At 35.8% G+C, this 17,956-nt stretch overlaps 1 protein-coding gene across 1 annotated transcript in view; it reads left to right on the top strand.

Annotated features, from left to right (window-relative positions):
* The window catches only part of nectin3a (nectin cell adhesion molecule 3a), a 50,296-nt gene extending 32,778 nt beyond the window's left edge, over window positions 1–17,518 (top strand). Inside the window, exons 2-6 of the mRNA XM_073818498.1 lie at window positions 956–1,303; window positions 8,203–8,502; window positions 10,784–10,901; window positions 11,068–11,219; window positions 16,666–17,518. Of these exons, the coding sequence (XP_073674599.1) occupies window positions 956–1,303; window positions 8,203–8,502; window positions 10,784–10,901; window positions 11,068–11,219; window positions 16,666–17,303 (1,556 nt within the window). The 3' untranslated portion in view covers window positions 17,304–17,518. The remainder of the gene's footprint in view (window positions 1–955; window positions 1,304–8,202; window positions 8,503–10,783; window positions 10,902–11,067; window positions 11,220–16,665) is intronic.
* Window positions 17,519–17,956: the final 438 nt, after the last annotated feature.

Here is a 17,956-nt window from a genome sequence, read left to right as displayed (position 1 = left end):
TTGTTTGTCCTGAACAGTTAAACTGTCTGCTGTTCTTCAGAAAATCCTTCAGGTCCCACAAATTCTTTGGTTTTTCATCATTTTTGTGTATTTGAATCCTTTCCAACAATGACTGTATGATTTTGAGATTCATTTTTCACACTGAGGGCCACTAAGGGACTCATATAGACTATTACAGAAGGTTCAAACGCTCACTGATGCTCCAGAAGGAAAAACTATGCATTAAGAGCCGGGGGTGAAAACTTTTGAAGCTACAGAAAATACTTGTTTCCAAGAAGATAAAATAAGTTAAATTTACTCTGATCTTCAAATTCTTCTGAAGCATCAGTGAGCAAACCTTCTGTAATAGTTTCATATGAGTCCCTCAGTTGTCCTCAGTGTGAAAAGATGGATCTCAAAATCATACAGTCATTATTGGAAAGGATTCAAAGACACAAAAATGCTAAAAAACACAGAGTTTGTGGGACCTAAAGGATTTTTCTGAAGAACAGCAGGCAGTAAACTATTCAGGACAAACAAGGGACTCATGAACAACTATCACTAAACAAAACAAACAAAAAAACACTGGATCATTCAAGTAACAACAAAGTATTAGGAATCAAGTGTATGTAAAAATTTGAACAGGGTCAGTTTTACAAATTCAACTATTATTTTCTCTTGTGAACTATATGTAAATATCTTTTATGTGAAATATCGTATTCAGGTCAGTACTAAATAAAAAATAACATGCCTTTTGTATTAGTAGAAAAAAGTTCTTTAGATGATTAAAATGTTCTTCACACCAAAAAAATGGTTCTTTTAAGAAGGTTCTTTGAGGAACCAAAAATGGTTCTTCTGGTGCATTGCTCCAAACCCACCTTTTGGAATCTTCTTTAGAATGTTGAATGGAAACTTGACAACCGTTAATCTATTTCCTGTATCATTATTCCTGATGATCTGATCTGTATCTCTCCAGGTGTGTGGGCCAACAAGGTTGTGGTTCCTGAGCAGGTGACTGCAGTGCTGGGGAAAAACGTTACTTTAACCTGCAGGGTGGAGGTCAGCACAAACCTCAGTCTGACCCAGAGTTCCTGGGAACGGCGGCTGCCCTCCGGCACCGTCACTTTAGCCGTCTTCAACCCCCAATACGGGACCTCCGTAGCTGACGAGTACAACAAACGTGTGCACTTCATCAAGCCCTCAGTGCACGATGTGTCCATTGTCCTGCAAGGCGTGGGATTTGCAGACATTGGGACCTACACTTGTAAAGTGGTCACCTTCCAACTTGGAAACATGCAAGCATCCACAACTGTGGACATTATGGGTGAGTATATCTTTGTGAACAGTTCTTACATTATATAACCATATAACTGTGAATTCTTTGAGGCGAATCATTTTGTATGTATAGTTGTTGGGCCATACATTTTTACAGAGTGTTTATTTACACTAAGTGCAAATAGCCCACCTTGTTGGCAGATGCTGTTTACACAAACTTCTGTCCATGAACGGGAAAGCGTGTAGCGGTGACTTTTTTGACGCGAACGACCCGAGTTCGAATCCACCTGTTGCCAAACTCGTTCTTCTTTCTTTTCACATCATATCAGATCAGAAAGGTATTTTTTTGCAATAAAATCAAGGAAATAATCGAAAAATGGAAAATAAGTGCCTCACGAGTGTTTATCGGTTAAGGTTGGGGTAGGTGTAAAGAGGGCTTTGTTGTCCCAATAAGGCGGCATCCATTTAATCATTTTAATAAAGGTGATAATTTACACTCAATACATTATTGGTGCATACTGTTTTATATAATGTACTATAATACTGATATGTAAATATCTCCCACTTGCACAAAGTAGTATATATAGAACCTAACTAATATTATTGCAAAGAAAATACTATTTTTACATAGTGTAAATATATATACTGCTATTTGCACTTAGTGTAAAAAGCATCTATTGCTATTTTAATGTTTAGAAGAATTCATGTTTGTATTCATGGGTTCTTGCTAAGAGATTTGAAACTGATGTCATATGAAATGTTTTTGTTGAAAGAAATTGTACTTTTTGTACTATTGCAATATATAGATATAATAATAGTAAATAAAAATTAGTATGCATCATATTATTATTTATTTACAAATACAGAAAACCCTATATCATTATTATTATTATTTATACATTTATTTATTTTACCCAGATTTGTTTGTTTTTTACGCAAACATTAACAATAATAAATCATAGATAAAAATATTTATTTATTTATATATTCATTCATTCATTCATTCATTCATTCATTCATCCTTTTATTTATTTTATCATTCAAAGAGTGACATTAAAGACATTTGTAATGTTACAAAATAATTATTTTTCAAACAGAAGAGGTTCTTTTGAAACTCTATTCATCAAAGAATCCTAAAAAAAGAATATATGTTGATTTACACACACAAAAAAAATGGGGAGCACTGACTTCTGAGGGGGGAAAAAAGACTGATATTTTCTCAGAATTGCGAGTTTGTATCTTAAAATTCTGAGAAAATATTAGTATTTTTCCCCATCAGAACAGGACATTATAACTTGCAATTTGCAAATTTATACCTCACAATTCTGAGAGAAAAAAAAATGAATTCTGAGATATAAACTCGCAATGGTAAGAAAGAAAAAGTCAGAATTGTAAATTTGTATCTTGCAGTTCTGACTTTTTGTCTTGAAATTTTGCAATTCTGAGTTTTTTTTTCATACAATGGCAAGTTTATATCCTGCAAATTCTGAGTATTTATTTTTCTATTCTAACACATTTGTTTATTTATTTATGGTTTTATTAATGCATTTATTTATGCAAGGCACTTAAATGTGATTAACTAACATTCCAAAAATCCTCTATTGAAAACAAGACTAGTATTATAGCGAAGTGATTTTGAAACTTCAGTTGGAATGGCTTATTTTTGTAGATTGTAATTATAGAAAGGACTGGAAACACCCTTCACAGAGCCCCTTTTCTGCTCGAGTGAAATGAAGTGTTGTCAGACGCTACAGAGATGACAAAAATATCTGTCACACACTGGCATCATAGCACATTCCTTCTATTCTGTTTTGCGGGGCGCCATTTTAGTTGTTTATTTCCTGCATTCCCAGTCAAACTAAATCAAATTTTTTTTCTTTATTATAAGTGGTAAAACATCAGAATTTTATCGATCCGGTCTGAAATTCCATTACTGATTTAGACGTTAAGGCGAAGCCCTATTAGTCCTTGGCATTTTCACAGAAAAGGGAGAAATTTACTCCCTAAACCTCTAAAACTATAAAAGCCACTGGCCCATCAGCTGCTTCGAGTTTGTGTGTTTTTTGCACACAAGCTCGAAGCCACCATCCCTATTCCTGCAAATTTAACAATGATGAATCATCGGAGGAATTCTCAATGGCCGTGTGAATTTTTACAATAAAACACATCAGATGCGGCACGCAAGCTAAGCGGTATAATTTGTACCCACAATTCATTCTCTTCCCTTTTTTAACATAATTACTTTGCTTTCACTTGGAGTCCATTATAATGACAAAAATTGTTTGGGGAACTGTGGTTTTGGCGATAGCCTTGGATTGCAACCCAGAGCAGGATTTGTGTGACCCAGCCCTATTTCTTGCCCCGTTTGATGATAAATCAATACTCTGACCCTCTCTAGGGCTTTCGCCCACCCACAACCTGCACATCAGATCAACTAGCTCTCATTCCCTGTCTTCTATCAGGAGGGTTGGGTGTGAATGAGTTGCCAAGATGCCCCTGCAAACTCTGAGTCAGCAGAGCTCCAGTGTGATGCAGATGGCATGAAGTTCAGGTTAGATGAATGCAGGGTGGGTCTTATTTTGGCATTCGGATGTCAGCGCTCTGTGATACACTGTGGGTCCCCACCATTCAGGTGCCGCGGGGCTATTTTTGGCATTAGGGGTCCCTGGGGTTATTTAGATTTCTCGTATATAGGAGCAGGCTGTAAACAGAGTAGAACAGGTGTGTGGAGCAGACGGCCTTGCGTGTAGGATTAAGTTGACGTTCCTGGCCCACATGGCAAAACTGTTTCTTAAGAGCGCAGCTGTTGCAATTCTCTAGAGAGAGTGATGGAGAAAGGAAAGAGGGAAAAGGACAAATTTAAATAGTATTGATACGATTTTATTAACAGTGAACTGTGAATGCAGCCTCTAAGGCCCAAATATTAGTTTTGACCTTTGCTAGTGTTAAGCAATACACTACTAGATCTGAAAGAAATTAGGGGTGCATTAAATTGATCAAAAGTGACATTAAGGACATTTGTAATGTTACAAAAGATTTCTGTTTCAAATAAAATAGGTTCTTTTGAACTTTCTATTAATCAAAGAATCCTGAAAAGAATATATGTCGATTTACACAAAAATATTAAGCAGCCCAATTGTTTTTAGGTTGGATAATAAGTAATGTTTCTTGTTAGCAGTGTTGTTTTCGTCAACGATGACGATGACGAAATCATTTCGTTGACGCCACTTTTTTTCATGACGATAACGAGACGATGGCGAGGTAAAAATGGCTCTTTGATGACTAAAACATGACGAGACGTGTGTGAGTTTTCGCTGACGAGACGAGAATAGACGAAAATGTTAGTGGGTGGTCCGGCAGACGTTTAAAATGCACGACATTTCTGCTTATTGTGCATGCCAATTAAAACCTAAAAAGTATCTGCCGCTATGGCAAGCCGTTTTAGAATTAAATACTCTTTGCCATACTAGTATGGCAAGCCGTTTTAGCATTCCATCCTTGTTTGGTTACGCCCACCACCTGGCGTGCAGCGCACAACGTGCTCAACACGTCACATTGTTGTCACTCAGACAGACAGACGATTAACCATGATGGCGGCAGTTTGCACACAGGGTGGTCGCAAACGGCGAGAGGACCTATGGGTGCATTTCAAATATATGTCTTTTATGTCTAAAACCATTCCTTCATTATTGTAATTATTGGTGAAAATAGTCCATCCGGAAGCTCGCAATGTGTTGAACTATAGAGCTGCTATTTTCACAACTTATAAGTGACACTACCCAACAGCAAAATACTTACTGACCTACATTAATTTGTTAAAAGACTACTTTTTCCCCTTTTTTTGACTAAAACTAGACTAAAACCTTTTTGACTTTTCGTCGACTAAAATTGGACTAAAACTATCACATATAGAAGTGACTAAAATTTGACTAAAACTAATAAGCATTTTAGTCCAAAAGACTGAGATTAAATCTAAGATGGTTGTCAAAAACAACACTGCTTGTTAGAATGATTTCTGAAGGATCTTGTGACACTGAAGTATGGAAGCCTGTTTTCGCTGCTGAATAAAGTAAAAAAAGAGGTAACTGCAACTTTTTAATCTCACATTTCTGACTTTATAACACACAGCTGTGAGTTATTAAGTCAGAATTGTAAGATATAAAACTTGCAATTCCGAGAAAATATAAGTCTTTTTCCCACTCAGAATTGGACATTATAACTATATCTCACAATTCTGAGTTTTTTTACTCAGAATTTCTCAGGTTTTTTTGCGAGTTTATATGCTGCAAATTCTGACTTTTTTTTTCTCTTGTAATTACGAGTTTATATCACGCAATTTGGTCAGAATTGCAAGATATAAACTCAAAATAGCGAGAAAGAAAAGTCAGAATTGTGCAGCTCGCAATTCAGAGATTTTTCTCAGAATTGTGAGATATGAACTGAGTTTTTCTCACAATTGCAAGACAGAATTGCGAACTTTTTTCTCAGAATTGTGAGTTTAAAAAAAAAAGTCAAAATTAAGAATTAAGAAAAAAAATTAAGAATTCTGAGATATAAACTTGTAATTGCAAGGAAAAAAGTCAAATTTTGAAGGGGGAAAAAAGATTGATATTTTCTCAGAATTGCAAGTTTATATCACACATTTTTTTTTAGAAATTCTCAGAATTGTGAGTTTGTATCTCACAATTTGGACTTTTTTCTTGCGATTGCAAGGTTAAATCTTGCAATTCTGACTTTTTTTTTCTTGTAATTGCTGGTTTATAACCCGCAAATTTTGACTGTATTCCTAGAAATTACAAGTTTATACCATGCAATTCTGAGAAAAAAAAAATGCCGTTTTTTTTTCTCAAAATTGCGAGTTTATAAAAAAAAGTCAAAAATGTGTCAGTCTGAAAATATAAACTTCCAGTTGCAAAAAAAAAAAAAAAAAAATTATCAATTGAGAGTTTGTAAAAAAAAAAAAAAAAAATATATAGAAATTTGGTCAGAATTGTGTGATAGAAACATGCAATTGCGAGGAAAAAAAGCCAGAATTATGCAGTTCATAATTCTGATTTTTTTTTCTCAGAATTGTGTGACAAATAATGTCAAATTCTGAGTGAGACAAAAGATTTATATTTTCTCAGAATTGTGAGTTTATATCACTTTTTTTTTCTTCAGAACTTCTCAGAATTACAAACTCGCAATTCTGACTTTTTTTCTGGCAATTGCGAGTTTAAATCATTCAATTATTTTTATTAGAATTGTAAGTTTGTAAAAAAAAAAAAAAAAAAGTCAAAATTGCAAGAACTTTTATCAGAATTGCAAGATATAAACAAAGTTTGCAATTCGGACTTTTTGTCTCAGAACTGTGAGATATAAACTCGCAATTGTGAATAATAATGTGAATAAAAATTCTCAGGGGGACAAAAGATTGCTATATAGTTTATATCACAGAATTTTTTTGTTAGATCTTTTTTTTATCAATTGCTAGTTAAAATTTCACAATTCATTTTTTTTACGTGTTGTTGATGTTGCAATTGTGGGTTTATATCTCACAAAATCTGACTTTAGTACTTTTTGCATGATATAAAATTACAAGTTTATATCATGCAATTCTGAGAAAAAAGTCCAATTTGTGAGTTTATATCTAACTATTCTGACTTTATAACTTGCAATTGCGAGTTTATGTCATGCAGTTCTGAGAAAAAAAGTCGATAAAAGTCACAATTACCTTTTTTTATTCTTTCTTCAGTGGCGGAAACGGGCTTCCAAGCTGAAGACTGGAGTAATAGTAACTGAAAATTTTGCTTTGCCATCACAGAAATAAAATATATTTTAAAATCTATTACAATAGAAAACGGTTACTTTACATTGTTATAGTATTTCACAATATTACTGTTTTTACTTTATTTTTTGTTTAAAAGAAAATGAATTCTTTCAAAACGGTAGCAAACGTGAAAATATCTGGAAGGACCTATCAATACATTATTATGTCAACAATGGGTTATAATTTAATTACAATTGTAGCTTTATATATTTAATATGTAGTTATTCAAATCTGTGATAAATTGTGCTATTTTACTCATTTGTCAATAAAAAAAAATACTACATAAAATATAACAGAAATGTATTTGTTTAAAAAAAATCATACATTTGCACTAGTAGCGGTGGTAGTGGTAGTATTTTAAAGATCAAGTCATGATTATGATATTGTCATGTAAGACTTTCATGTAAGAAGTTCTTCTAATTTCATGCAATAATAAAAGAAGATATAATTTTTAATGTATTTGTTAATTTTCATATAATAAATTATTCATTTTAGGATTTTATATGCATGCCTGTGTAGTGTAGTATATGGACCGCATTTATAAGGTCATGTGAATATCCTCACAAAAAAATTTGAACAGAAAATTGAAATTGGACACTGGCTTGTAGTGTGAATGTAACCTTTGAGGTGAGTGGTCTCTTTGCTAACGTTATTTCAGAAATAAAAACAATAGCTGAAATTGAATCAGTTGTTTTAATTCAAGCGGTGTAGGGTTTTGTTGCTTAGGGCAGCTGAACATTTCACAATGATTGATTCGGCTGTAATACACGATGTGTCTTTCCTTTTGTTCTCTTTAAATCCATGCGGACTCCCTCAATAATATTAAGACACTAATATGCCACTTTCTGTAGAGACAGAAGCCACTCAGACGCACTCTGGGATGTTGTTGTACTCCTACCTCAGCACTCAGTAATTTCAGATCATCCATTTTTAATGTGAATTTGTAGGGTTGGAGTAATAAATCAATTCTGAGTGTACTAAAGCCTGTTTCCACCCTTTACATGTTTTTTTTTTTCTTTCCTTACTTATTTATTCATCTTGTTGTATATCATCCTGCAGGTTCCATATCAGTAGCTCATGTTGTCTGAGTTTATTGTTCAGTTTTTTTGCTTCATCTCTTTCTCATTTTCTCTCTTCAGTGGAGCCAAAGGTCTATGTGTCTCCCGGCTCCCCGGCTCTGTCGGAAGGGTATGGCGAAACTCTGGTGGCGACATGTACAGCTGAAAGGGGTCGTCCAGCAGCGGAGGTCTTCTGGGAATCAGACCTGCCGGGCCGGACAATACTCGACACTCAGCTGGAGCCTGAAGGCACTACCACCACTTTAGTACAGTACCTCTGGGCCCCCACCCGGGATGCGTTTGGCCGGTCCCTCAGCTGCGTTGTTCGTCACCCGGCCCTATCCAAAGATTTCCGCATTCCCTACCGGCTCAATGTGTTTTGTGAGTGTGAATTGCTTTTATCAACACTCTCCCTGTAGAAGATCTTTACTCCTGTTTTGTATTTCAAGATCTCCATGGGTTTCCTGTAAGACAGAAGGAGCGCTAATCGCTCACTTTTGCCACTTTCAAACTCACAAGATGTCAATTTAGGAGTAATTTTAACATCTTAATCCTCAGTGTGCTTCTCTTTGGCATCTTGAACTGTTTGGCTGCTGTCTGTTTGAACGTTGCGCTGCTTAATGGAGGTGCTTTATGAAATATTGATCTGAGCGCAGCAAGGGCAGCAACAGGAGCGGAAATACAAGTGGGGGAGTTCATACTGACAGAAGGAGGCTTTAGTGCTCAATAAATCACACATTGCCTTCTAAAGTGTTTAAAAGTGAGAAAACTACTTTTGAGCTTTACAACCTCATGCATGTATTAATACTAATGGTTTTATCATAGACAAAGCTGGCCATGCAAACACTGTAAAAAAGTGTATTTCCACTTTATAGGTCGCTAGAACGATAGGAGCCGGGGAGTAAAAACTTTTCAGATCAGGGTAAATTTAACTTATTTTGTCTTCTGAGGAACATGTAAGTATCTTCTGTAGCTTCTGAAGGGCAGTACTAAATTACAAAAATAGGATATCTAGGCAAAATTTGAAAAATGTGCACATCCTCATTTCGTTCAAAAGTTTACACCCCTGGCTCTTAATGCATCGGGGGTTTTTTGGAGCATCAGTGAGCGTTTAAACCTTCTGTAATAGTCGCATGTGAGTCCTTATTTGTTCTCAGTGTGAAAAGATGGATCTCAAAATCATACAATCATTGTTGGAAAGGGTTCAAATACACAAAAATGCTGAAAAACCAAGAATTTGTGGAACCTGAAGTATTTTTTTGAAGAATAGTGGGCAGTTTAATGGTTCAGGACAAACAAGTGACTCATGAACATCTATCACAAAAAAAATTAGATGTGGGATCATTCAGGTAACAACACAGTATTAAGAATCAAGCGTATGTAAAGGTCTTTTATGTGAAATATCTTACTCAGGTCAGTACTTAAATATAATGATCCCTCTTATTTTGGTAAAATAATTAACATTTTGCACATTCCTCAAGGTGTATGTAAACTTTTGACTTCATGCTGTTCAAGCAAATTCATTTTAAGTTTTAAAATTATAAAATAGATTTTTTACTAAATCTCAGGTTTACACACAGATTTGTGTTTGCATTGTTCAATAAGAAAGTAAAACACTAGCCATGTTGGTGAGAATTTGATCGTGTTGTTGTTATATAGACTGCTGGGGTTGAATCTCAAGGCTCTCTGTTTCACTCCTGAATCTTCTCTCCATATCACACGTCGGTTTATTTTCTCAGCCACAGCTAAGCCTCAGTATCCTGAGGTTTCTGTGTAATTGAGTTAGCCAATCACATCTCCCCTTGCTGTTTCTGGGACTCGCATCCAAAGCGTGAGAATGGTTTTTGTGCTCAATTTTAATGTCTTATTAGAATAATATAAGAGTTTTATTGCCGAGGAAAAAAATTACTGAGGACTACGTTAAGTCAATTTCCAAAGTAGTATTTATGTGGATTAAAAGGATAGTTCACCCAAAAACAAATTAATTCTGCCATCATTTAGTCAACTTTGTTGTTCCAAACCTGTATGACTTTCTCAGTCATGGAGCACACAATGAGAATAATTTAAATCTTTTACAAAGCTATCATATGGGTTGAGAATAATTGAAATACAGTACACAACTTCAGAGGTGGCTTTTTGTCAGTGTTGTTTCATTTTCTTTGTATAGAAAAGAACAGCGTAGACGTTTAACAAAATATTAGCACTGAGATGACAATATCCATTACTCGATTTTAATCAGTATTCATTTTGATGAATCAATACTATTTCTTAAATCCCAAGAATCAGTCTTTGAATTGTAATACATTTTTATGACAACCACCATTTGTGACCCTGGACCACAAAATCCGTCTTAAGTAGCACAAGTATATTTCTAGCAATAGCCAAAAATACACAGTATTTGTTAAAATTATCAATTTTTCTTTTATACCAAAAATTTGTAGGATATTAAGTAAACATCATGTTCAATGAAGATATTTTGTTAATTTCCTACCGTAAACATATCAAAACTTAATTTTTGATTAGTAATATGTATTGCTAAGAACTTAATTTGGACAACTTTAAAGGCGATTTTCTCAGTATTTAGATTGTTTTGCACCCTCAGATTATATATCAACAATGATTATATATAAATCATGTAACAATGATTTAAATTATGTTACAGTTCCTCCAGATGTTATGGTGACGGGCCAGCAAGACGTGTGGTACATGGGACAAAAAAATGTACAGCTGGACTGTAGAGCCACTGCCAACCCACCTGCTGCTTTCTACCTCTGGACCAGGTCTGTACAGTCATCTAAACTAAAGTTTGCTACTTCCAATCTTATTGGACATGTCAGATCAATAGTGAACTTCAAGAGCTTCAGGGAATTTCTTCAGGGTGGTTTTCTGCTGCAAAACTTGTCAACAAGCTCTAGACTGATAATCATGTCTTTTGTCACTCCCCAGACTGGACGCCCCAATGCCTGCAGGTGTGGACATATCTAATGGCAGCCTGGTGTTTACTCGTCCTTTAGAGCCGAGCGACTCTGGACAATACAGGTGTGAAGTTCAGAATGATGTTGGGCAGAACTTTAAGGATGTACACTTCATGGTACAAGGTGAGTTTCTTGTAACCTTTCAGGTCCACAGATAACAGTGATGATGTTTTCTCAATGGGGGGATGAAGTTTGAGGGAGGATCACTGGGTGATAAATTATGTCCTGACATTCTATCTACTTTCTTGAAAGAGACACCATTCATACTTACCCACACAGTCATTTACTCAAGTGAGGCATTTGTCAGAAAAACGTTGGTGACTCTGTGAAGCTGGATAAAAATTACAATGTTTAAACACACTTTTTTACCTTAGAACCTCATAACTGACATAGAACATTATATAGGCAGCAAGCTCTCTATAGTTCTCCATGGTGCACTAGAGAATTGGCTCAACTGATATTGAGTTTGCTGTTAACTTGTTGCTGAGGTAAAGGAGAAGTTCACTTCCAGAACAAAAATTTACAGATAATGTACTCACCTCCATGTCATCCAAGCTGTTCATGTCTTTCTTTCTTCAGTCATAAAGAAATTATGTTTTTTGAGGAAAACATTTCAGGATTTTTTCTCCACATAGTGGACTTCTATGGTGGCTGTAAATAATCTCAGCCAAGGAAGAAGGGTCTCATCTAGCCAAATGATTGGCAATTCTTTATTTTACAATTTATGTACTTTTTAACCTGAGGTTCTAACCTCTTGAGTAGTCTGTGCATCTCTGGTTCAAAACAATTAGGGTAGGTTAAAAAACTCTGAACAAGTGAACATTCAAAGAAGATAAAACACTCTTTTAAAAAATTGTAAAACAGTGATGTAGGACGATTATGAAGTTGAGGGAGAAAATTAGATGGGAGTTTTTCGACAAAAAACAAACTTCAGGCAGAGCAAGACAAGACAAGTGTTTGTCACTAGATAATACCGTTCTTCCTCAGCTGGGATCGTTTAGAGCTCTTTAAAGCTGCATTGAAACTGCATTTTGGAAGTTCAAACTCAGGGCACCATAGAAGTCCACTATATGGAGAGAAATCCTGAAATGTGTTCCCCAAAAAACATGATTTCTTTTATGACTAACGAAAGAGAGTCACGAACATCTTAGATGACAAGAGGGTTTATTTTTTGTTCTGGAAGTGAACTTCTCCTTTAACAAACGAATGTCCTGAATAAATAAACCATTTATGATTTAATTGAATTATAGAGTGCTGCAGGAATCCTAAGAGTCCTAAAATGCGAAAACAAACATTTTTGGACTTTGGATTCCATTGGGTTTTTGAATATGTAATATGTAAAGAAGGTCTGTTGTTAACACAAACTATTTACACATTTTATTCTGCAACACAAAACACATCAATATTACCCCACTCATTATTTTTTTTAAAGATTTTTTAAAGCTTTTACTTGTCTTTAAAGGGAACACTGGGTATTAACTAGTAGGACTTCTATAGCTTAATATAATGTAAATTATGCTAAGAAAACCCATGAGAGATTTATGTAACTGTAAATTAAAAAATTCTCATTGTTTTATACATATTTTGGACTATGGGGGGCACCATTATTTCATTGATGTGAAATGGTTGCACTCGGTGAGCTGCTGGCACTACCTAAACTCGGACAATAAAATACTGATACGATGACCACAGCTACTAAAAAAACTTACCGTTGGCGATGGATATAATTGTAGGCTTGAACCAAATGCTGTACCATTGATTTTTCCCAAAAGGTGTCTAAACGCCTCCGGATATTGAGTGGAATCCGCACAGACAAACTCCTACAGTGGCCGCGGCATCACGACAAGCATCAACATGTTTACATCCTCCCAGGATGGCATCTGGCGTTTCTTGTCTCTGTCGTTTGTAAGCTCTTTCAGTAGCTGTGTTTACTAAAAGTCTCAAAGGAATCAGGGCTGAAGTGGAGAGAACAAAGACGCGGGTCTTTAGAAAGTTTTATCTGTCCACAGGCGTCTTCCCATTCTTTTCTTCTCTTCTTATCGTTAGGAAACCAGTGAAGACTTACATCGCTTCTCTTGTTGCCCTTCAACTGAAAATTACAATTAAAAAGCGCACAATGTGGCATTGTATCTGTATTTTATTTTCCGAGTGGCTTATTCAGAGTTGGGTTGCGGTAAAAATAACAGATAGCGCCAGTAGCTCACCAAGTGCAATCATTTTGCATCACTAAAATAATGGCGTCCCCTATAGTCCAAAATATGTATAAAACGATGTGGATTTTTAAAATAACGTAAATCTTTCATGAGTTTTCTATTATATATTTCAATAAAAAAAAAAAAAAATTCTTCGTTATATTAAGCCATACAAGTCTTAATACCTGGGGTTCCCTTTAATGGCACTTGCTAAAAAGTAGTTAAATGGGACTACAGAGGTTTTTTGGGACATTAATTGTCATCACACCAAACTATTTATTAAAAGCTGTGTTCATTTGTGGAGTTTATCTTGAACAAAACATGTAAGAATCATGAACTTTTGTTAGACACAGAACTCATTTTCTGAAATCATCCAAAGCCCAATTTAAAAATACTATTGGCTTTTTGTTGAGGAAACTAGGGTGATGCAAACTTCTATTTTCTCATAGATTTAGATTTACTTTGTTCACTAAACTTGTTTCAGCATTCTGGCAAATTTTGAAACAGCCTGGAAGAATCTGACGAAACTCACAGGATGTGTTCTTGTGTTTGACATTTGTGTTGTATCATTGAGTCTGTATTTCCTGTTACTGAATACGTGAATTCCTGAATCTCTTGTTGAAAATACTGTTAGCAGAAGCTCTTCCTGAAAGCTTGCTGAACGTGCCAAACTGTCCACACTTGGCCTGGGAGGTTTCTGCTATGACGTAAATAAAGTTGGACCAAACTCTGAGCAGTTTTAATTCAATCAGCTCTTTGCCACTGTGCTTTTTACCACATATTTGGCTCTTCCTCAGGCTGCAAAACATGAGGAATCTTTATTATGTAGCTCTGTGGTTAAATCATAATCTAAATATTGTGGCAGCTTTTGGACTTTCGTAGTGCACAAACACGGATGACAGAAGGATAGAGAAAAACTAAATGATATAGGGAAAATCAGGAACTTAGCTCCTGTTCCTTGGAGAAGTTTAGAATGACTCTCTTCAAATTAAAGTCATCCTCAGTTGATGTCCCATGCAGAAAATGGATACATCAAATAGTTCTTTTGTACCAGCCAAAAGTGCAATACTTCTATCATCCTTTCTCTTTTTAATTTCCCTGAAAAGATTTAAGTGCCAGTCTTGAAGACTAGTTCATTGGTACTGTGTCTTCACAAGCCTCCAAATTCATATAATTGTGCCCTTTGGTGCCTGAACCTGCTGTTACATCAGCAGGATTTTGTTTTTCCTCTTAGTCATTGCAGGTTCTGTCCTTTTATCTTGAATAATAACCTTTAAGTAACCACCTGCCTCTAAACATTATTTTCTCCTGAAGCTCACAGCATCTGCCGACTGTTATTTATTTTTTTTCTCCTCAGGTTATTTTGGGACAAATTTATGAGAACAATTGTCATTTAATATTAGAGATTCAATCACTATTGGATATTTAATTATTCATGTTCATTTCCCCTGTTTTTACATTTAGATTTATTTTGTTGTCATAAAGCAAGTGTTTTTACATTGTTAAATTTAATCTTTAGCAAATCTATCTTTCTTACTGTTGATTATAAAGTTCTGCTCTTCCAAGCTTTATAATGGCAGTGAATGGGTGTTGAGATTTTGAAGCTCAAAAAAGTGCATCAATTCATCATAAAAAGTACTCCACATGGCTCCTTCTGAAGCGAATTGATGCGTTTTTGTAAGAAAAATATCCATATTTAAAACTTTATAAATCGTAATCTCTAGCTTCCGCTAACTGTTGTATGCGCATTCACAAGAGAGTGGCATTCCAGTGGATGACATAGGACCCAAAAATGAAAATTATCAAATGATTTACTCACCTTTAAGGCATACTAGATGTATATGGCTTTATTATTTCAGACGAATATAATCGAAGTTATATAAAGAAAAAATCGGGCTCTTCCAAGCTTTATAATGGTTAATTAAAGCCTTCTGAAGCGAATCAATGCACACAAGAGAGTGGAATTTCAGCAGATGACGTAGAACCCAAAAATGAAAATTATCCCATGATTTACTCATGTAAGAAAAATATCTATATTTAAAACTTTATAAACCAAATCTCTAGCTTCTGCAAACTGTTCCAGCGGATGACGTAGGACCCAAAAATGAAAATTATCCCATGATTTACTCATCCTCAAGCCATACTAGATGTATATGGCTTTATTCTTTCAGGCGAATATAATCAGAGTTATATTAAAAAATGTCCTGGCTTATCCAAGCATTGTAATGGCAGCGAATGGCTGTTGAAATTTTGAAGCCCAAAAAAGTGCATCCATCCATCATAAAAAGTACTACACATGGCTCCGGGGGGTTAATAAAGGCCTTAAGAATTTAATCGATGTGTTTGTTAAATATGGATATTTTTCTTATACATACTCATCTATTCGCTTAAGGAGGCCTTTATTAATCCCCTGGATCCATGTGGAGTACTTTTTATGATGGATTGATACACGTTTTGGGCTTCAAAATCTCAACAGCCACTTACTGCCTTTTATAAAGCCTGAAAGAGCCAGGACAGTTTTTAATATAACTCCAATTATATTCGTCTGAAAGAAGAAATCCATATACATCTAGTATTGCTTAAGGATGAGTAAATCATGGGGTAATTTTCATTTTTGGGTCCTACGTATTTCGCTGGAAAGCCAGTCTCTTGTGAATGTGCATACAACGGTTGGCGAAAGCTAGAGATTACAGTTTATAAAGTTTTAAATATGAATATTTTTCTTACACAAATGCATTGATTTGCTTTAGAAGGCCTTTATTAATACCATGGGTCCATGTGGAGTACTTTTTATGATGGATTGATACACTTTTTGGGCTTCAAAATCTCAACAGCCATTTCCTGCCTTTATAAAGCCTGAAAGAGCCAGGACAGTTTTTAATATAACTCCAATTATATTTGTATGAAAGAAGAAAGCCATATACATCTAGTATTGCTTAAGGATGAGTAAATCATGGGGTAATTTTCATTTTTGGATCCTACGTATTTCGCTGGAAAGCCAGTCTCTTGTGAATGTGCATACAACGGTTAGCGAAAGCTAGAGATTACGGTTTATAAAGTTTTAAATATGAATATTTTTCTTACACAAATGCATTGATTCGCTTTAGAAGGCCTTTATAAAACCATGGATCCATGTGGAGTACTTTTTATGATGGATTGATGCACTTTTTTGGGCTTCTCAACAGCCATTTACTGCCATTATAAAGCCTGAAAGAGCCAGGACATTTTTTTTATATAACTCCGACTGTTTCACTGTTAATACTGGATAACCAGTACAAACCAGAATACTAATATTGATGCATTTTCTTCACAACTTGTCTTTAGTTATATATCCGTTTGCCTTTATTTTAACATTCATCTATATCTCGCCCTCTCAGAGCCGCCACCGACCACTGTAGCCCCAACCACCACAACCACCAAGCCCATTCTTCCAGACTCCAGCTTAACCATCACAGCTCCCATCAACCAACGTGCCCACTTCACCGCGCCGACTCAAGCCTCTCCGCCGGACAGCAGCCTGGGCACTATCGTTGGTGGCGCCGTCGGTGGGATCCTGATCCTGGTGTTGCTGATGGCACTAGCAGGGGCTTTCTACATGCGTCAACGCCGAACATTCAGAGGAGACTACTACACCAAACAATACATCGGACCGTCCGACATGCAGAAAGAGTCGCAACTGGACGTCCTTCAACCCCATGAGCTTCAGGACGTTTATGGAGACGACTCGGGCAACGGCAGCCAAGACTTGAAGCCTAAACCCGACGGAGACATTATCTATCCCGATTATCCCAATGACCACAAAGACATAGATGGCTGGGAGGACAATCTCAGCCTTCAGAGAGAAGGCACGTATTACTCTGACCACCACAACCATCATAGCGTGAACCCCAGTGGGCCGCCGCTACACAACGGCTCCCCTTACCTGCAGAACGAGTGCTACGACAACGGCACAGACAGCGACTACGTGTCTCACGTGGATGGATCTGTGATTTCACGCAGGGAATGGTATGTTTGAAAAGGCAGGGGGACTTTTACAGGACAGCTATAATTTAAAATCAGCAAGAAAGTGTTATTTAACTCGGCAGAGTGAGATAAAGTGTACGTTCGAAATGTATTTTATGTATTCTTCGTGCTTGGTTTACGACTTCATCTAAACGTTTTACACTTAGTAAACGGCTGTAATTTACTGCAGAGATGTTCTGGATGGTTTTCGTTCGGTGAACTGCTGCGACTTCAGGATGTAAAGGGAGAGGTTTACATGGTTTATGATCATAGGGTGGATTTACACAAAGAAAACAAGTCTGCTAAAATTAAGCTACACTGTGTGCGTAACCATTCCAGTTACCACATTGCACATGACTGTTAGCTTTAAAACCAGGTGCAGCGTATTCTTGGTTCCTTCCTCTCACTTTTTTTATTTTTTTATTAAATATATACATATGACTTCTCCAGTGTAGGAGCAAAACATTAATTTACTTTCACATCAAGAGTCACAAACTGAGTTTGAAAGTCTTGAGTCTCACATTTCTTTTCTCTTTTTAATCAGTATTTTGATCTTTTTTTTTAGTAGAATATAGTAATATTATATTATAATAAATAATATCAATATCTTTAAGATTTTTTTTTGAGAAGCAAAAATTGCATAAGATTGTATACATGGTTTTCCAT

Source organism: Garra rufa, chromosome 14 (genome assembly GCF_049309525.1).
Source record: "Garra rufa chromosome 14, GarRuf1.0, whole genome shotgun sequence".
Lineage (NCBI taxonomy): Eukaryota > Metazoa > Chordata > Actinopteri > Cypriniformes > Cyprinidae > Garra > Garra rufa.
This window is presented reverse-complemented; position numbering and strand designations above follow the sequence as displayed.